Source organism: Pollicipes pollicipes, unplaced genomic scaffold (assembly GCF_011947565.3).
Source record: "Pollicipes pollicipes isolate AB1234 unplaced genomic scaffold, Ppol_2.1 Scaffold_3216;HRSCAF=3773_pilon_pilon_pilon, whole genome shotgun sequence".
NCBI classification, from domain to species: domain Eukaryota; kingdom Metazoa; phylum Arthropoda; class Thecostraca; order Pollicipedomorpha; family Pollicipedidae; genus Pollicipes; species Pollicipes pollicipes.
Window position 1 is genome coordinate 1,316,082 of NW_023596251.1, and position 21,538 is coordinate 1,337,619.

General features: G+C 54.4%; 1 protein-coding gene across 1 annotated transcript; it reads left to right on the plus strand.

The window, feature by feature from the left end:
* The first annotated feature begins 6,533 nt into the window (after nucleotides 1–6,533).
* LOC119090943 (uncharacterized) lies at nucleotides 6,534–21,273 on the plus strand. The gene is made up of 4 exons (XM_037213668.1): nucleotides 6,534–6,641; nucleotides 18,698–18,810; nucleotides 19,805–19,904; nucleotides 20,646–21,273. The coding sequence occupies exons 1-4, from the start codon at nucleotides 6,567–6,569 to the stop codon at nucleotides 20,928–20,930; spliced, it is 573 nt and encodes a 190-aa protein (XP_037069563.1). The 5' UTR covers nucleotides 6,534–6,566; the 3' UTR covers nucleotides 20,931–21,273.
* The last annotated feature ends 265 nt before the right edge of the window (nucleotides 21,274–21,538 follow it).

Here is a 21,538-nt window from a genome sequence, read left to right on the forward strand (position 1 = left end):
GCTGGCGACTGGCTATTCGCTTCTGTGTTCGGCCATGATTAACAATTTCAGGCCTATGAGATGTTAACAGTGGACAAAAGGCGACGGGATGCTGAAACCACCGGAGGTCATCGACAACATTAAAGCTGACCTTACACACCGGTCACAGGCCGGGTATGTTCGCGTGCTTGAGGGCGGTGCAGCGCGGGCGGGCAGCCAACCGGGGCAGCAGCCAAGGTTGACGACCTCGGCGTACTCCCAGTGAGACAGGGCTGCGCGAGGACACGGGAAGAGGTCAGCGCTGTGATGACCCGGCTCTGCCCTCGCCGTCGCCGATATCCCCTGACGACCGGAGGGCTGGCGACGGCCGTACTCGCCGGCGACGAAGCTGCCGGGACCTCTGCTTCTCGCTGCGGGCCGTCTTCCTCGGGCTGGAGACGGCCGTGCCTGCCGGCGACGAAGCTGCCGGGACTTCTGCTTCTCGCTGCGGACCGTCCCCCTTGGCTGTCCGAAGATCAGCCGTCGCCGCTTGACAGGTCTGTCTGAGAGCTGCCGCCGTTTGTCGGACCTGTTGGACCGGCGAGGTCGGCAGCGGCTGTTTCCTCCACACCCTCACCGCTCCGTGGGTCCGCCCCTGCTCGCCGCCGCCACGGGCGCCGTTCGTTTGGCCTTGCCGGGGAAGTGGCGGCATGGCGCCGCTGCCGGCGGCGGCGTCGGCGGAAGGCCGGCGACAGCCACTGAGGGCGGCGAACCAGGGATGCATCCCGCACCAACACCGCTGTGGGCTGCGCCTCTCTCCGGAGGTGAACCAGGGATGCATCCCGCACCAACACCGCTGTGGGCTGCGCCTCTCTCCGGAGGCGAACCAGGGACGCATCCCGCACCAACACCGCTGTGGGCCGCGCCTCTCTCCGGAGGTTAGCCAGGGACGCATCCCGCACCAACACTACTGTGGGCTGCGCCTCTCTCCGGAGGTGAACCAGGGACGCACCCCGCACCAACACCGCTGTGGGCTGCGCCTCTCTCCGGAGGTGAACCAGGGACGCATCCCGCACCAACACTACTGTGGGCTGCGCCTCTCGCCGGAGGTGAACCAGGGACGCATCCCGCACCAACACTACTGTGGGCTGCGCCTCTCTCCGGAGGTGAGCCAGGGACGCATCCCGCACCAACACGACTGTGGGCTGCGCCTCTCTCAGGGGGTGAATTGCGTTTAAAGATATGTTTTGAATTTCTGGTAGCTTCCTTCCACGAGACAAGTCAAGATTGAGAAGCGGTTGCGACAATCTAACATTGTTTAATGTAAAAACATGATTATCTTACCCAACAGACACGGCAAAATGTTTTAGAACGCCTCAGCAAAACCGACGCGATTCGAACGTTAACCACAAATCGCGGCTGATACAGTCTCAGCATCAACAGCGCGACTTTACTCGTCAAATTGACCTGTGTGCGGTCTAACGCATGACACATGTCATTGTCACATGACACACACGCATGGCACACCTCCCATGTCATTTAAAAGGCGGTTGTTTGATCAGATCTGACAACGACAACATGAACGACATGTGCCCTTCCTGACGAACTACTAGTTCAAGCAACATTGAGGAAGCTGAACATTTGCAGTTTGCGAACACAACACGGGTCGTTTGCATTACATGGGCCGACATGGCCCGTTAAGGGACGTCCATCGGCCTCGAAAACAACACGCTCAGGCCTAAGCCATGCACACACTGAAGCCCAAGCCACTCACTGCAACCTGAGCCGAGATAAGACCAAGGAAACTGTACAGACATGTAGTCCACTGCATCAAGACGAATAAAATCGAAAAGTATGCGTTTCTCGTCACGCCTTAGCCACAGGAGCTAAAACGGTTAACTTGGTAAAAAATCAACCTCGTCGACTGAAATTGTTTCACCTCATCAGCACATAATCGGTATAAGTGCGCCAACAAACTGGTTTCCTCAAAGAAAACCCCCAAGCAGGGGGTTTGCAACAGTCACAAATTTCAACGAAGTGATTGGTTTATTAGCCTGCCAATGCCGGCTAATAAATACGAAATTGTTCCCCCATCCGGCAAGTTTTCTTTCAGGTCGTTCTTGGTTCGCATTGATACACCACCAGCCCAGGAATGCTTCATGAATACACCGCCAGCCCAGTGATGCTTCATTAGTACGCCACTAGCCCAGTGATGCTTTATTCATACACTATCAGCCCAGTAATGCTTCATTGATGCAACACCAGCCCAGTGATGCTTCATTAGTACGCCACTAACCCTGTGATGCTTTATCCATACACCATCAGCCCAGTAATGCTTCATTGATACACCACCAGCCCAGTGATGCTTCAATGATACACTACCAGCCTAGTGATGCTTCATGAATACGCCATCAGCCCTTGCTTGCTACTTGATGCTTCATTAGCACGCCACTAGCCCGGCGATGCCTTATCCATACACAATCAGCCCAGTAATGCTTCACTGATACGCCACCAGCCTGAAGTGTTTTTCATTTGCGTGCAAAAAAGTGGTGAAATGAGGAACGACCGTTGCGGAAATTAATCGACGGAACAGAATGTACATTGTAAATATTTTGTGATCATATATTGTCGTCGAAGTGCCGTCACACTAAAGCAAACCGTGTTGAAGGTTTGTATACCGGGCACGATAAGAGCAAACACATGCAAATGGGTTTTAGTCGGTAAGCAGCAGCTGTTCACAAACAACTGACATGAGGCCCTTCGACGACGCGTGAGTCAGGCTAGCTGTACTTTCCACTATTCGCATGATGGCGGAATTACCCGCTCTTTTCGAGCTAACTCATCTAATTCTCGCCTAATTTATTGCCCCTTTCATCAATGAAGTGATGAAATGCACAGACGACGGTTACGAATGCCCACTGCACCGACTCGCCTGGGTTCCTTTGCAAGTTTGATGCGTATTTGCACGCTGCTCATACTGCACACTGCACTGCTCCAGTGGGCACTCATGGAGGTACCAATGACATCAACGACAGCCAAGCTCCCCACGACGTAAGGGCGTTCATTTCCGTCACCGTCACTTTCGAGCAATTGTTTAATATGGAGGCTGTTAAGCTTGGGAGTGCGCCCGTATGAGGGCTGATGTTTGAGCTGTCACGAGGCCTGCTTGGAGACCGCACAGCTCGAGACTAGGTCATAAGTCCATGTGGCTCACATGTGCGAACTTAGGCAGCCAACGGAACGAGCTGATATCTACCATGCGGTCATCGGGTGCTTGCACTTTTTAGCATAGCTGAGAGAGAAAGCAATGCTATAACCCAGTTCAACATTGCATGTCATCCGAATTCCCAGAAGCCAAGAAAAAAACATTCAAACAGAGCTCCAAGCTAGTAGCATGAGCGTCTTCGCTATTTCAGTAACGCTGACTTCAGGGTTACCGACAGAAAAATGTGTTCGTAGTGACATTCCAAGCACGTATGAAATCCCGTTCAGGATTTCAGATGTTTCAGGATTGAGATTCGGGCGCGGGCACCTGTCTCGGCTGCTGCTGCTACAGAACAGCGCTGGTGTTGTCCAGCCTTCTGTCCTGGGGCCATTGCTGTAAAGCGTGTTTGCCGAGATGTGAGGCACTTCGCCCCGGAGGCCATGTTGTCCACTGCGCCGACGACACGCAAATTTTAGTGTCGGGGGCAAAAGATGATCCAGGTGCTCTGGATGATCGCATGAAACGCTCTTTGACCTCCATGGACGCGCGGTTCAGAGCTAACACCTCAAACATAAACGCATCGGGAACTCAGTTGATGGAGTGTGGCAGTCAACGGATCATCAGTAGTATTCACTGCATCGAATCAGCTGCCGTCAACAGACCATCAGCCCTGGAGCTGCCGTGAACAGACCATCAGCCCTGAAGCTGCCGTAAACAGATCATCAGCCTGAAGCTGCCGTAAAGAGACCATCAGCCTGAAGCTGCCGTGAACAGACCATCAGCCCTGAAGCTGTCGTGAACAGACCATCAGCCTTGAAGCTGCCGTGAACAGACCATCAGCCTGAAGCTGCCGTGAACAGACCATCAGCCCTGAAGCTGCCGTAAACAGATCATCAGCCTGAAGCTGCCGTAAACAGACCTTCAGCCCCGAAGCTGCCGTGAACAGACCATCAGCCTGAAGCTTCTGTGAACAGACCATCAGCCTTGAAGCTGCCGTGAACAGACCACCAGCCTGAAGCTGCCGTGAACAGACCATCAGCCCTGAAGCTGCCGTGAACAGACCATCAGCCCCGAAGCTGCCGTGAACAGACCATCAGCCCCGAAGCTGCCGTGAACAGACCATCAGCCTGAAGCTTCTGTGAACAGGCCAGCAGCCTGAAGCTTCCGTAAACAGACCATCAGCCCCGAAGCTGCCGTGAACAGACCATCAGCCCTGAAGATGCCGTGAACAGACCATCAGCCTGAAGCTGCCGTGAACAGACCATCAGCCCTGAAGATGTCGTGAACAGATCATCAGCCCTGAAGCTTCCGTGAACAGACCATCAGGCTGAAGCTGCCGTGAACAGACCATCAGCCTTGAAGCTGCCGTAAACAGACCACTAGCCCTGAAGATTCCGTGAACAGACCATCAGCCCTGAAGTTTCCGTGTGGAACCTGGCTGGTACCGTCGATGTATGCCTGGCTCAGGACGCCAGTATAGCGCATGTTGCAAACAGCTGCTTTGGGCTAATGGTCAAACGGCTGCTTTGGGCTAATGGTCAAACAGCTGCTTTGGGCTACTGGTCGAAGTCGGTCACACTCGGTATTTTCCTCAAGTCGTGATTGCCACCATGGCCGGCACCATGGGTTTTGTGTTCTAGGGCAGGATTCTCCAGCGGGCCTCCGGGACAAAACGAGGACCCCTCACAGGGCGGGGCCCCTAGGCAGTGTCGTATTTAAGGGGGAAGGCCACCGGGGGCATGTGCCCCTTATTAAGCTGTTACATGTATCATATCCAAGTAAATCAATCTCAACAATTAAAAATCAGAATGAGGACCTTCAGATTATCCAGCGAAGGGCCCCGCTATCCTAAAACATGACTTCCTGTTCCAGAAAAGGCCATCCCGGTGCTTACAGGGGTCTCCTAAGCCTAAGAAAAGGATGTTTCCAATTCACGAAGGGTCTCCGAAACTAGCTAAGGGGCCTTGCTATTCCAAGCCAGGGCATCCTGAAGCACGGGCATCCTGGCCATTGCATGCTGGGCATCCTGAATGAAAAAGGTTTCCTGTTCCAGAAATGGGGTCTCCTAAATATAAAGGGTGCCGCCTCAACTAGGACAGGAGCCTCCTAGTTGGCAACTGGGGGCCTCCTGACCCAGCAAATGGGCCTCTCTTAACATAACATGTGGCTTACTAATCTGGACGATGGGCTATCCCATTCATAAAAGGTCGCCTTATGGTCCAGAAAATTGGCCTTTTGATGCGAAAAGGGGCTTCTGAGCTCGATGTATAACTCTTTAACTTAGTGATGGGGGGCCTCCTCACTCTGACTTTTGGTGATCTACCGGTTGTTACAGTGCATTTGGTTCGGGAAAAAGTGGCTTCCCAGAAATTCTGAGGGAGCAAAAGCATTCTCTTACCTGCCGGCAGGTGGACAACTACCCCCTCTGCCCCCCCCCCCCCCCCCCCTCTGCTGCACCGCCCTGATTGACACCGTAACGAACGGCGTGATCCTCTCACACGTACGGTGCTGCTTATCTGTAGTTGGCGCCTGTTATAGCAAAAACCACGAGCACCTTTAAGGGGCGTGGAAATTTTGGGCATGTTTTGTGCCTGGCGGGCGAAGATTCGATTACATTTCGGACGTTTTGGGATGACCAGGCTGGTTTACCTCCATGCAGTGATCCTTTGTCGCTCCCACACACTGTGCCTGGCGGTGGCGTGAGCCGGCATCTCGGGTAGCTCTTTCCGGCCAAACCTAAGTTCAGTTTCCCTCTAGACGGACAATGCAGGACAATCGACTTTACGCGCCGCGTATGCGCGCCGAGGCGTCAGACGATGTTTTGCATTCCGTGCCCGCTGTCTGTCCAGCAGGCTGCCTGCCGCGTCTGTCGGAGGCTCGGCTCGGCTCGTTTAAACCAGAACTGGAGCCTGCGTTATCAAAATGTGAGCATGTGACCTAGCTTGCTATCATGACTGATGCTCCTCGTAGTTCCCTATTTTTCACCATTGACGCTGTTCATCGCTGTCTTCACATATGTTTTCTCGCGCAGCGTTGTAGTCCACAGCGAGTGCCCGTTCATTCAACGCGCAGGCATACGATTGGTTGGATATCAACAGCCCTGCTCAGCCCAGGTGCCTCCTATTTCTTATCTGTATCACGCTGTGGTAGGACTAGCTGCATATTGTGTGGATGGTCCGAAGCAGTAAAACAATTAATCAAATGTAAGAACCAACCCGCCGCCAGCCCCAGCGGAGCCGTTCGTGAGCGAGCGTGTGTGTGTGTGTGTGGTGTGTATGTACGCGAACGGCGCCAGGCGGGCGGCTATTGGCTGGCCGCCGAAAACGCTGCCTGTCGAGCGGACCGCCGTCAGACAGAGCCGGGGCCAGGACGGTGGAGGGGCGAGAACGTCGACTGCGTCACCATGGGATCCAACGACTGCTGCTGCGGGCGGCACAATGTGGCCGTGGGGAGTAAACTGATCGGAATCACTTCGGCGGTGAGTGTCAGGCGGCGCCACAGCGTGGCACCCCGGCATCGGGCTTTGTCGTGTGTGTTGTGAGCGCGTGCTGATGGACAAAGCAGATATCCCGTGGAGAGAAAGGCGACATGTCCTGACAGAAATCGGACATTTCCCTTATACATCTGTCTCCGTGCAGAAAAGGTGGTAGGATTAGCCGAGTAGGCGGTGCGTGACAGGATTCTTTCGGCCCAGCTGTTTGGGGCGGCGCTTCAGCCGGCGGACAGCAGGCGCACCCCCCGAATTTGCTGGTCCAATGTGCGCCCAAAGCAACGAATTTCCCCGCCGCCCAAAGCAACGAAGCCTAATCTGAGGCCTTTTACCAAATATTCGAGATTTGCAGATCTGCGCAAGGCTACTGAGATGGATGACTTGTCAAACATGCTTCTCATGTCAGCTCTCGGAATTATACATTAGTGCTGCTTCTAGCTCGCAGGCCTGCTGCGCTAGCGAGCGTCCAGCGCGTCCCCATTTTGCGGTCCTGCACACGCCCCTGTCGCCGGGAGGCGCTTTTTTTCGGGCGGCGCCCCCCCCCCCTTCCCCCTTTTATACCAGGATGTGTTCGCAGCGCATCAGGGTCACTCGCAGCATACCAAGCATGTCCTGTGCGATGTGACACCACGAATACTCTGACGGACGTGTTCGCAGTGCAACACGTTTTTTTGTTGACCTTCCTGTTACTTTTGTGATGACAACTGCGCATACGAGACAGTTGGGTTTTGGTGCTCACGCACTATTGGTGCTCACGTGCTATGCGAGCACAGAACGAAAACTGCAAGTTATGCTAGTTGTAATTGATGAAGTACCTTTTGTTCAGCCGTTATCGGTCGTGGGCGCACAAACCGACTTGTTAATGAATGAGCCTGTTGCGCCACCTCTGTCCCTCTTCGATTAAACAAATGGAAAAGATCCGATGCGTTCGGCAAAGATTCTGCGTGACATCACGCAGAATGTTCTGGTGGATGCGAACAACTGAAATGCGCAGAACCCACGGGGTTTGGACGTCATGAATGACGTCAGCGGCACGGCTTGTTTCTGTCCGCGGCGCTGCGAATACATCCTACGGGATTATTCGCTGCGACGCGCCCCAGATCGGCAGGCCGTGAGCGTCCCTGGTGGGACCCTGCTCGTGGAGCGAGCGGCGCGCCGGCCCGCGCGGCGGCGGACGCAGACCACGTGCTCTGCTGTCGCGCCCGGACTGGTCGGCCGGCGAAAGTCACGTGACCGTGTGTGAGTGCGGGGCGCGCTGCCACGCCCACCCCGCCCCATGGCGGCGCGACGGACGGAGGATGCCGACGATGTCGGCGCGCCCCTGGGCGCCGGACGGGTCGGGCGCGGTGCGCCATGTTTCAAACATAGCTAACACATGATGTTTGTACGTTCCGGCCGGCGGGGGCTGCTGCTGGCCAGCGACAGCGGCTTGGGGAAGATTGGGCTGTTGCAGATCGTGCGGTCCCGGATCCAGCCGGCGACTGGCCAAGTAGGTGTGCATTGTTAAGGTCCATATGGTTTGTCATTGAAAGACATATAGCGCAGAATCTTACGCAAGCCCTGGACTGTTTGCTTTCGGATGCCCAGCCTGTCATTGCTTAGACAACGTATTGCAGCAGCAATCAGTACTTCTGGGTCCCAGGAAGTCAGAGGACCACCCAGGTTGCGTTTGCAGCACCAACATGGGAGATAGATACGTACAAGAGGCGCGTGACAACGCCAGCCGCAGCGTTCGTTGCGGCATGAAGGCATTATGGGGGCATGGCGAGTGCTCCGTTGGATGTTTTTATCTGAAGGGGACTGACAGTAGCCCGTACCAGGTTTTAGGCCTCCAAAGCGAGCCAAGCCCGGAAGCGGACGGCAGTTTCCTGTGTGCGCTGTGACAGGCCAATTATGTCTTTCCCGAAATTGTGTACTTCAGTGGTACTTGACGGATTCGATGCTAGAAACATCGTCGGGATGACGATATTTACGACATAACGGCGCATACCCTTTGCCATAGGATCGAAGGCTCAGCTGACACGCCAGGCTGGCTGCCAGGCAGGCAGGCTGGCAGGCTAGCGTCAACTGGTGAGCGAACTACCCGGACTCACCGACAACGCGTCTCACCTTTATGCCCTGGCGGCCGCTTGGATGCAACGCTGTCGTCCTCAAATCTTGACCATTTTCAATATTTGCTTCTTTGCAATTGAACTTTTCTTTAAAAAATTACCCTCGATGCAAATTAATTTGGGACTAATACAAATTGGATGCATATGTTTCCACCAGACGGCTCATTTATACTGGCAGGAGAATTGTATTGGCTGACATCGCCAATGCCACAGAGCAATTCACATGGGCAAATGACCTAGGCTACCAAAGAGACTATCTTAACCAATATCCCACGGACGAAACCGGTGGCAAATCGAATAGGTTCGTCGGTAGGCAAGTTTTAATTTACTACTGCCATTCGTTTCGACACAGGCATGTTGCCGAGATATTAACGCACCTATATCTCCATTCTCTTGTTTTTTCTACGAGGAATGAGGCTATTACTGCTATCTTATCTCAAGCATATCAGCCTTCACTTGAACGACAGAGCGGATGTCGACCCCATCACAGCCACACACCACAACTCATGTACCTCGCACACAGTCTGAGTCAGATACTGGAGCCGCGGTGAGACTTCATAACCATCTACGTTGGTATATGAAGACTCGGACGAGATCTGACACGCGGACACCTGTAAATGGCCAAACATGATTGGTATGCCTGATTTGCTCCTCTGGTGGTTCAAGTGAAATATTAGGAACAGAATGCACCTGAAGTGGGAAGCACCTTTTGGACGCCAAAGACAAGCAATGTAGAATACCCACAGAAGCCGTGCTAAATCCACTCTTTGTGCGTATTTATCCAGCGGGACTTCCGCATAAGACGACACACGACATTTTTTTCTGACGCAGATCTTTGCGGTACTCCACCCACGTCCCAGACAACGTGGATGTCATGCAACATCACTGTAGAAAACCTCGACAAAAGTTGTGTTCATGGTAGGGAGTGGGCCATCACATTGCATGCAGACAGGAGAATGCAGCCACCATTCATGAACGGAACCATACTAAACAGGGCTAGGACTTTTTGGAGGCAAACCTATCCCAACTAAGGACGGCTACAAAGATTCGGAGATAACTTCTTTCGAAGACGTATGCTTCCACGGCCACATCAGTGAGGTGACGAAAAGCGGGAATTGAGGGCTCAGTCCCACCCGTGCGCGGCACACTGCTAGGCCCATGCTAGCTCGGGTTTACACCACCTACATCCAGCCATGCATAGGCTGTTGCGCTGAAATGTGTGACGGATGCGGCGCCGTGACTGACTCACTCAGGCTAAATAACCTGCAAACCTAGTGACAGCAGCACATGTCAGGACCGCGACTGACAAACTCTGGCGTTGACTTGGATAGGACACGTTCCACATCAAGACGCAACATGAACAAATCAGCCCTGCGTTTCAAGCTCCATCTACCCTAATTACATTGCATGTGTCGCCTCCGCCGCACAACACGATAGAGGCATGAAGTTCACGGTGCAAACGCCAGAGCACATCCACTTAACTGTCTCACCTTTTCCAATGCTCCGTTATGCCTGCCATAGCTAAACTTGTGGAGTAGCTCTCCTACTTATCCGAACAGTGACTCAGCTGTCAACATGCATGCTTGCTCTGTCCCAGAGGGGGGAGGGGGGGGGGGAGGCTCCACCATCAAATAACTTTTACGAAAAAAATAAGCAGCACTGTCCACACTGCACTTCACCATATAACATTCCTTGAGCACTATGCCTTGAACGCGCATAGATATCAAATTAAAACAATTGATGATCAATCTTGTGGTGCGGCTTCCCTTCTGAAAATGTCACTCACTTCACCTAACCCCGATCGATTTATCGTGCCGCTAGGCAGCACCTTTTAGAAATAATTTCAGAAGCGCTTTCGCTTCATTCTCTCTTGCACGGCATCTCAGGCATTCTACTTGACTCTGGGACTGCGGCGAGGGGTGTGCGGTGACTCATGGCTTTTGAATTATTTATTTAGATCTGATCTATTTAGAAATGCGGGAGGGTCTCTGCTGGGGCAGCGACTCGCATGATTCGAGCTTGAAGACGTCCGCGGTGACGGCCAGACGACCAACAAGTTCCATTTGCTCACGCAGAAGGTCCCCCGTTTTAGCGAACTTGCTGGAGCACCGATCTGCGATGCATTTCTTGACTTGTGTTTTCTGTTAAAAGGAGTGTTCCACATTTGGAAATTTTGAGATAAGCATCAGGTATGATGGGAAAAGCTTGCTTGTAACTTTTGATAACTTTCAAGGTTCAAAAACGGCCCCAAGTAGCAAAATTTCGAAGCTTGTAAAAATGCTCCCCATTACGTCATTCTCTAATGGCGTCATGGAATGGTTTTGTGACGACAGCAAGAACTCGCAGCATCTGGCAGCCAGACCTAAAAACACCTCGAAACACACGAAAGCTGACGGCAACCGACTTTTCTCGTCGCGAACGCGGTGTTGGGTGGCGGATTAGTGAATGGCTTGTTTGTAGATTTTTTATCTTGGTACTGGTCGTACCAGAAGCTTTGGTGGGCTGTTTGACATACACAATGTGGCGATCGCCAGTTTTGTGGGCAGATTATTAATATCAAAGCACGATAGGCTATGAAGACAGTCAAATAGTGTCGTGAATCTCCTACCGAAACCTGAAAAGCACTGTTAAGGATGTCAATATTGTACTGTCGACTTATTCTTGCCTGCAGTGCTGTAGTCCTGACATCGATATTATGTGATGTGCACAGTAGTTAATTTCTTTATTACTTAAGTAATAATGCATGCATACCAAGAAAATATTACATATAGTGGAATGGCACTGCAAACCTACTGACATTGCAAAACGCTGGAGACACGACAAATGCATGTGGTTATGGTTAGATGGACGAAATGCAGGGAGGTGATGAAGCTGCCGATGCGCGCAAGGCTCATGATAAATATATTAAGTGCTATCCAAGAAACCAACAGCAATACTTCTCCACCTTTCTCAGCGCACAGCATCTCACACAAGTTGCAGTGACTATGACGATGATGACTCACAAGCAATGCTTGCCTACATACAAAGTTTGTTAAAACAAGAGTACGTGTGTCTATAGAAACACAGCACTATACTTTCAGAGTTCTTAACTGAAAGACAATTTTGCAAAGCCGCATCATGTGAGGTTATACCACGCGTGTGCATTAATGAGCCGTGCTGACCCGTGCCTACTGTCTAAGTTAATCGTCAATATAATGGCATGCAATGGATTAATTTCATACCTTAAGACCTCAAGAGGTTCAAAATGTTGGCAAGATCGTAATGAGGTAGGAAATTGCTTTGGAACACCCCTCCAGCATGGATGTTAGTGTTTTTTTCAGTTTGCCGACATCGATATCTCATCATGTTCTAAAGATAGAGGCAGGTATCAATATATCACATTTTATTGGGGGTCATTACATTTTAGAAATAACAAAACAGCGTTATCCCTCAGAAGTACAAACCTCGCACTAATACTCCCCATCGCATCAAGATATGTACAAGCCCCTGGCTTGCACTACCAGTGTTCGCCCATTTCAAGCGCCTGATTCGCACTCTGATATCAAATAAGTGTGATCCCATACGTGCCAGTCCACGGGACTATCAAATTGCAGGTGTTTTCCGGCAACTTCCGCGCAGGTTTTTCGGTTATGAGACCGCATTTTGCCGTGAGCTCCCCTAAAAACAAGGTCCCGACGGGGTTCATGGTAATACAACTGAAGAGGTTTATTTTTAGGACACCTTTTTTGTTCAAGATTCAAATTTGTTCTACGAGGTGTATTAGATAGTTAGTAAAAGTTGCCTAAAATTACGGTAATACTTCCCTTATTTTATAATGCCTTGCTAACCCATAAACCCGTGCAAGGTTCCACCCTCCGGTACACAAGGCGCCAACCGAGGTGTCTGTAAGAAATTCGCCAGTAGAAGAAAACGCCAGCAGGATAACAAGCCAGATTTGCCGCCATGTTTTCTTTTTCATGACATTCGGGAGAGTGCCGTTTTTCGGTTCTGCGCTTTTTTGCAGATGGTGGAGTTCTCGTTTTATAACATTGGCCTATGGTCTAGAGGTAAGGAAACTGTCCCGCTGGCGACGAGGGCCGCACAACCCAAAAGTGCTCACGCTTACGTTCGCGACACGCACTCAGCAGCGCAATCTTTACTAACGGCCTATCACCTTCTGTGGATTGTATCATACGTGCCGTACCATCGCTCTTGCGAGTGTACCAGCCAATAGTATAGCCAAAAACAGCCTGTAGTATAACGTCAATCGTATGACGTTTCTTTGGCGACATCGATGCCGATGTGACTTTGAAGTAGTCTCCCAATAAACCTTTTCGCACTTTTGCGGGCATATAACTCAGAAATCAGAGCGCTTTGGGTCTTATAAAGGACATTGCCGGGAACTGTATCAAAACGTCCTCATGGTGGTTATTTCAATTGAAAACCTCATGTAAAGATGGAACATTCCCTTTAACGAAATAATTTTTCTTCAACTTCAAAGAAGTAAGGACATGCACAGCCAAAGCACACGGCGAAATTGTCGACGCGCTCAGTTCATGCCTGTGCATTGAATCCTCCCTCGTTCGCCGGCGCTTCAAAATGGCCGTCTGGGCGCCGGTTCGACAGACGGCCGCCGGCGGCGCCACACTCCTTGCGCCGGGCCGTTGGCGTCCCTCGGCCGCGCTCTCATGCCTGGCGTGCAGACCTCGGGGCGGCCACGCCGGCCCGGCTCCGCTGCCCTCCCCCCCCCCCCCCCCCCCCCCTGACCTCGTGACTGGGGCACGGGAGGCGGCCGTGCAGCCAGGCTGTCGAATTGCTGTGTGAGGTTCAGCGTTTTGGCCCCGTGATATTTGAGGCCCACATCAATCAACCCTGTGAAGGAACTGCGATTTTTTACAAGCTTAAACGTTTGCGTAACTGGGCAATGCGTTTCATTGGATAGCACGTGACACTAATGTGTGGTACAATGCCACAGGTATCAGCTTCTGGCAATATGCTCGCATATACGAATTTCTATCGCTATGACTCAATGAGATTACGAAGTTCAGTCTCACCGCAAACCGTGGTACGCAAATATTTGCACTTGCACCCGGAGGGCAAAAACGGTATTTCAGCCACGGTGCAGAGCGCTTGGCTCTGGTCTCCACAGTCCGAGCCGCCGCACGCGCCAGGGACAAGGTGGGACCCAACCCGAGCGACGACCCTGCCCACAAACATAAGCGGGGGACCATCGAGGGTCTATTTCACCATTCAACACATTTACACGTACTCATGAAATTTAATCTGCCCAGCGCGAGGGAGGCCGCAGGATTCCACAGTTTTCCTGCGATAGCGTCTGAGCCATTAAACGCATGCTGCTTGAACATTGCAAAATATGCAGAAGATGTGTTGGAACCGTCCTGAACATTGTGTTGCAGAAAATACTTCCGCAGGGTACGCCTATCGAGGGATTTCCTTGCACTGATTTGTTGAATTTTAGCATGCTGCACGATATTGCATTCTGTCAGGTACAGGTGGTTCGGGTCATTCAAGGTGAAGCTAGTTCAAAAGCGTCAAGTAAAATTTCATTGCGCCAAACGAAAAATGTAATGACGTCATATCATACTTCGTGACGTGTGACGACGTTCACAACAAGCCTAAAGCAATTTGTAACGCCGGGATTTGCGCATAATCATTAACATATTGTTTTAGCACCCACGCCCACGACTGAAACCAATACAAAATACCTCATGACGGAACGGGACATGTGTATTGGGGTGTCCTTTACTTCGTGGATTCCTTCATGCATCATCGCTCTGTGGCGCGTTGTGTGTCAAGTAACAGCGACTTATCACGCTTCGTCTCATTGCTTTCAGCCCTTGCGTAACGCACGTGAAAGTATTGAGCACGAACACTAAGCGCGCGTAATCATCAAGGTGTGCAAAGATATCTGACGGCTTGTGCGCTCAAAAAGGCACGTTGCACGTTGCAAGAAGTGATCACACGGAGTGGAAGCCACTGCCGCTGCTGCCTCCGGTGAACGCTAGTTGAGGCAGGGCAGGAGGTAAAACATTATGTTTGTAAGTCACCGTTATTTTATGTTAAGCTCGCACCTGAATCTACTGTGTGTAAAAATGATCGTACCGTAGTGGCCCGCCACCTGGAATTCGAAGTTTTCGTTTGGGATTCGCAATTTTGACTAAGAGACTGCGATGTGGGGCTGCTTAAATTTCACGGTTTTTTTTTTGGTCTTCAAGAGAGCCCCAGGGCCTATTAAAATGCTGCCGTCATATCTCAAAGTCGGGGCCCTGTCTGAAACGTATCTGCAAGGCTTTATGTCGGCCATTGATCAGTTTTCGAAGTGCGTAGTCCCTTACGTGTGTGTATGCACTTCTGTACCCTATTTGAAGGACAGAAAGGGAGATACGGCGACGGTACGAGTGCTGGGAATGGGGACAGCGGTCCGGACGGGACAGCGGTCCGGACAGGACAGCGGTCCGGACAGGACAGCGGTCCGGACGGGACAGCGGTCCGGACGGGACAGCGGTCCGGACGGGACAGCGGTCCGGACGGGACAGCGGTCCGGACGGGACAGCGGTCCGGACAGGACAGCGGTCCGGACGGGACAGCGGTCCGGACGGGACAGCGGTCCGGACAGGACAGCGGTCCGGACGGGACAGCGGTCCGGACAGGACAGCGGCCTACTGCTCCCTACCGACTTTTCGAGCACTGGTGCGGCGTGGCCTTCGACAGACACCAGCCAAAAACATCCACAAAACGACAAAAAACGTGAGGATGCCAGACCGACGTCGGTCGAGCCGCGTCGGCGTCCGCGAGGGAGACACATCGCCGACAGAGCCGCGCCGGGGTCGGTGACGGAGAGAGGACGAGAGGAGAAAGGACGGGAGTGCATGATGCCGGCGGGAGTGACAGAAACAGATAGCAGAAGGGACATTTAACACAAGTTACGAAATCCTTCATGAGGCGAAGGATTGATCAAAAAATGGCCGATGAAACGACATAAACATGTTGAAGAACTAGTTGCTGAGACATGAACATAGACGAGGGATTGCTATTTCGTCCATGGCAGCCCAGTATGCATTTGTTTCGGATAATCTGGGATCCACTGCCAAATCGTGAAGAAATATCCTTGAGTACCACGGATCCTGTCCATAACTTTTGAGGACGTTCTGGAGATCCAGTGACTCCGTACCGCCCCTGTTTGTGCGTTCACTGGGAAACGGGTCTATTTTTGGAATTCAGGCGCGCTTCCGGTTAGTGACGGTGTTTTGCAACCCGCTTCGCTGACTCGTCGATCGAACATTGACAGTCCGGGCCGTGGCCTGGCTGCCTGCCGCTTGCCGCAACTCAGGCTTGCCGGCCGGGGCTGCTTGCCGCAACCCTGGCCGGCTGGGCGGGATGTGGTCAGCCGCGGACCGGATGTGGCCATCCACGGGCTGGATGTGGCCATCCGCGGGCTGGATGTGGCCAGCCGCACAGCAGGCCAGCCTGTTCTTCTCTTGAGATGTGCGCCAAACCTCACATCACGGGCGGTGGAGGAGGTGCTGCGTTAGTATCTTCCTGCAAAGGCGTTTCATGACTTTGTGCTTGGAAAACTTTGGATTACATGGGCTGGAGGGATTCGCGAGGTGTAGTAGAAAAGGAAAAGACCTCGTGCAAGTTCTGTCGGAACCACCCAGCAGATGTCAATGGCATCATCTTTCCATCATAAATGGCATCATCCGACGCTTGTCCTATATCGCCATCAGCCGGGCATCGCGTGGCTGTTCCCGAACTGAGCCTGTCAGCGCCACCGCACGCCCAGCTCCGGACTTTGTTAGCCTGGCATAAGGCGCCGGCGGCCGCCTCTGCGCCGCCGCCGCCGCCGCCACCTCTGCGCATCCCTCGCCGGCGTGTACTCCGCCACGGAGGCGGGACCGCGCTCAAGGTCAGCCGAGGCGGCGGCGGCGGCGGCGGCGGCGCGGCCCGTGCCTGTGAGTCCCTGCGCACTATCCCCCCCCCCCCCGCCACACGTTTTGCTTTCCACGCTCCTGCGTTCCAGCACCCCTCCCCGACACGTCTCGCTGGCTCCGCCTTTGCGTCTGCGTGCCGTCCGTGCGGCGGCGGCGGTGGCGGCGGCTCGGCTGGCACAGTGCGGCAGGCAGGCTGGCACAGTGCGGCAGGGGGCGTGTCACAACAGGGAATGGCCCTACCCACTGATCGATTCCCGCCGTCACGAAAGCCGACCGCGCGCGGCAGCGGCAAGCCTGCGATCGCGCCGCTTATGCCGCGAGGAGGCCCCGGGCGCGGCTGGTGGGCTAGCGGCTGGCGCCTGGCAGATGATGGTTGACGAGTGTGATGGCATTTATTACCCAACAACTCTCGACAGTCCTGTTTTGGAGACACTTGAAGCCAGCTTGTAGCGTTTCGCTTTTGAGCAGCTCATCCGCTCCGTGGGCTCCACGCTAGTGGCATCCAGCTTCTGTCGCCCACTGGACGCGGCTCACTCTTCCGCGGCGTGTGTCCCAGCCCGGCCAGTAAAAAGCCGGCGCTAGGTTTGGTTGACCGGCGCAGGCTACGGGGGTCAGGGTCAGGTACCTTAAACCAGCAGTAGCAGAACGCGCGGCGGAGGAGTACGGGGCGCCAGTTATACCCATTGTTGCCTCTCATGACTTAACCTTCGCTCTGATTAGAGCGGGGTCGATATCTCCCCCCCCCCCCCTAAGGTTTTCTGTGTGCATTTTGCCGGCATGTTGTTAAATCGCTCTCAAATTTTCGAAAACATATAGGAAGTTTGTTGCGAGTGTTTGGACACAAAAAGGTGTCTAGTTTTTTTCTGGTTCTGGCAGCGGCGTTTTTTACGAACAGTGGACGGCGATCCGTGGATGGCGCGGGGGGCGGGTGGCCACCGACGGATCCGCCGATCGCACGCGGCGGGCCGACATTGTTACATGCTCAAAGGCATACAAAATAAATACATGCCTGAAACACAAAGCCGCGGACAAATGTGCGCCGAGTTAGATCACGAATATTACTATGAAAGGTGCACGCCGCTACGTGGTGTAATGGCGTGAATATGGGCATGCAAAGACGAAAAAGTGTAATATTTGGGGAAAATTTACGTTTCATCTGGCATTATAGGGTCGACTATTGAGCACGTTACAACGATACCAACTGCGAGCTCCTGTGAGACCATTCCACTTTTTTGTTTTCGCGAGGCTCTATCGTTCTCAGTTCGGAAATGGGATGAGGTGGCATCCCGCCTATCAAATCGCGTTGTGAAAAGGGGAATCAGGGCAAGGGCTAACTCGTGAATGTGGGCTGCAGCGACCGGCCGGGGATGTTTCCGCAGCTTTTCAACGTTGCATACAATTAATGTCGCTGTAATTGGATCCGAAGCATGGACAGATGCGTCACAAGTGTTTCTGAAACCAATTACTGGAAACGTGGTGTACCATGTGTAAATTTTTCAGCTCCCCCAGCGTCCCTCGCCAAATTGCTGCGACGCTCCCCCCCCCCCCCCCCCCCCCCCCCCCCCACAGTGTCTTCTGTCAGAACGCTCCGCCGCCATCCCCCCGCACAACCCCCACCAGAGCGCTGCGCTTCCCCCACGTCCCTCGCGAGAGCGCTGTGCCCCCCCCCCCCCCCCTCCGCGTTCCCCGTCCGTGCGCTGTGCTTCCCACCTCCCCATCCACGGTGTCCCCCGACAAAGCGCTGCACCTCCTCCACGTCCCCCACCAGAACGCTGCTCCTCTCTCAACCCCACCCAAGGCGTCTTCCGCCAGAGCGCTGCGTTTCCCCCGCGAAGCGTACGCCTCCGGGCGAGTTGCTGAGTTAATGCTGATGCTCGGCACCCATCCCTGATGATCCGATCCCTGATGGTTCCACGCCTGATGATCTGAACCCTGATGATCCCATGCATGATGATCCGATCCTTGATGATCCCATGCCTGATGATCTGACGTGGTCCGGCAGGTGCTCTCTGCGCTGTCGATTGTCGGCTTCATCTGGAAGTTCGTGCAACTGAAGAGGATTCAGGACAACGTGATACAGCTGGTGGGACATGATGCCTTCGACAAGCACGTCTCGTAAGTGAGCTCAGCCACTGGCCGAGCCGGCGCTGTTTCTCAGCGCCCTCTGTGCCGGACTCGGTCCAGCGTGCAGCGCCGGTCGGACTCAGCTCAATCTTCAACACCACTAGCATGAGACTTGTGTTTCACCAAATCAGTTGGGGCTCAGACCGGTGGTTTATCGGCAAACCTTGCACAACTGGATATATGTATATGTGTGTGTGCGCATATATATACACATACAGCGGTCCCGCACTCGTCATCAGGCGCCCTGACACAATTCGTCCTGCGCGGATGTCCGTTCCATACAAAACTGCTGGGATACTGAGAAGCCGTGACAGGGAATTCGCCGACCATCTGCCAGGGGCTCCTCGCACGAGAGCCGGCGACGCGCGTGACGCTCAGCAGCCGCTCTGGCCCGCTCAGACGCCCGTGACGACTTCAGTGACCGCGTGACGCTCAGCAGCCGCTCTGGCCCGCTCAGACGCCCGTGACGACTTCAGTGACCGCGTGTCCGCCGCGCCGTCGGCGACGGCGGCCGTGGGCGGCGAGAGGAGCGCTGGGCTGTCAAAGACCTAATGTTACATGCTCCAAAGATGTGGACGGATCTGGTCGCCCCTGCCTTATTGTTACTGCCTCTGGTTGGATGTAATGTAAATGACCTTGGGGGCGGGGGTATTCGGTCATTTCAACTCGACGGGCATGGATAAGGAGGGCGTCTTCAAAGCCTTGAGCTACCGCACGATCTCAACAGGCATATTGCAGTCTACGATTTCGTCACCGTTATGGCTGAAGCCTGCCATGGCTGCTATTTCTGGAAATTGGAACCGTTGTCCGTATGCCCCTCCACCCCCACCCCACCAAATCCACCAACTTCACCCAGAGAAAATGGCGTTTGTCTGCGTCGTGAATCTGCTGCCTTGCTGCCCCAGCCTTGTTACACTGAGCTTTTGTCGCATTAGCACTGACACTGCTGCTATAGGTGATGTGTTTGTTTGCCGTCTTTCCGCAGCGAAAACTTTGAGTCGAGGCGCCATACGATGGGCGGCATGGTGGGTGTTTCAATTGTTTGTCTGCTGGTGGCCATCGCCCTCATCTTCGCCGTGAAGAAGGTGAGAGCTGAGGAGGGCGCCTGGGGACGTTACTATTTTGTGGCACATGTTACGATCGGTCTTGGATTGTCGCCATCGCTCGTCTTACGGTTGGAAATGTGTCCGTGTGCGGGATGTGGTGTCCGTGTGCGGGATGTGGTGTCCGTGTGCGGGATGTGGTGTCCGTGTGCGGGATGTGGTGTCCGTGTGCGGGATGTGGTGTCCGTGTGCGGGATGTGGTGTCCGTGTGCGGGATGTGTGAGGCGGCAGAGCTTGTGATGTCTGCAGAGCTTGCTAGCGGGTGTCCCTCCAGCTGCCGGCAGGCGTTACGTAGAACAGGGGGATCTGGGGCCGCTCGGCGCGCGGCAGTGTCGGCACCTGAGCTCCGGTGCTGCCAGTGCCGCGCTTCGAGCCTTCAGTCTGGCCAGCCTCAGGCGGACCCTTGACCACTTCGCCGTCAGGGACCAGGCTTGACGACACGTTTGAAGTCATAGTCATTTGCCTTACGCATTGGGAGCTTTTCTCAGTGCGGAAGCCGCAGTGGACTGACGTCTGCACTGAGCGCGCTGGCGAGATTCGAAGCCTGGCGCATTCTGTTGCATGGCGGTTGTGGGGTATAGCGATATTTAGAGGCTTGGTGTTGTATGCGAGTGTCGCGCAGCCGCCCCGCAGTCGCCTTCTCAACGTCTGTCTGACCCAACTTGAGGATCAGGCTTCCACAGCCGGTCAACCAGCTGTCGTGACCCGCGTTCTGTTCCGCAGAACAACCGGTTCCTGGCCCTGCCCTTCATGATCTGGTCGATTCTCTGCAACATCGCTGCGGGCATTCTCGCAGCCTGCCTGATCTTCTTCATAGCCGTAATCGATTGGGATAAGGCGGAGAGGGAAGGCCAAGTCAGTGATTTGGTGGAGGCCTTCGTCGTGCCACTTGTCTTCGTTGTCATCCAGTTCATCATCTACACCTGGTGGCTGGTCGTCGTGTTCGCCTTCTACCGCCTGCTGAAGACCGGACACGCGTTCGACAGCATTCCCATGCAGACCGCCTAGAAAGCGTCGCCATCAACGCGTGACGCGTGGACTGGCGACAACCACCCCCTACCGCCAGCACGCCGGCGCGCGCTTTCCGGGGCCTTCTGGGGCCATCGGCCCGCGCCGTCGTCACCTGGTGACTTCTCTGCACGCGCGCCATCCACCGTCGCTCGGCGGGTGGCGGCCTCGACCTCAACCCGGCCGTAGGCCTCCCTCGCCGGCTCCACTGCCACGACGCCGGAGGCTGCCAGGTGGCGCCCTGCGGACCGGCCCCTCTGCGGACCGGCCTCTCTGCGGACCGGCCCCTCTGCGGACCGGCCCCTCTGCGGACCGGCCTCTCTGCGGACAGGCCCCTCTGCGGACCGACCCCTCTGCGGACCGGCCCCTCTGCGGACCGGCCCCTCTGCGGACCGGCCTCTCTGCGGACCGGCCCCTCTGCGGACCGGCCTCTGCGGACCGGCCCCTCTGTGGACCGGCCCCCTGCGGACCGGCCCCCCTGCAGACCGGCCTACCTGCGGACCGGCCCCTCTGTGGACCGGCCCCCTGCGGACCGGCCCCCCTGCAGACCGGCCTACCTGCGGACCGGCCCCTCTGCAGACCGGCCTATCTGCGGACCGGTCTCTTTG

Excerpts from the sequence above, each read along its gene's own strand:
- LOC119090943 (XM_037213668.1), top strand. The coding sequence starts at position 6,567 with ATGGGATCCAACGACTGCTGCTGCGGGCGGCACAATGTGGCCGTGGGG. Across the intron at positions 18,811-19,804 it reads GCCTTCGACAAGCACGTCTC|CGAAAACTTTGAGTCGAGGC; the intron begins GTAAGTGAGCTC and ends GTCTTTCCGCAG. Across the intron at positions 19,905-20,645 it reads TCATCTTCGCCGTGAAGAAG|AACAACCGGTTCCTGGCCCT; the intron begins GTGAGAGCTGAG and ends TCTGTTCCGCAG.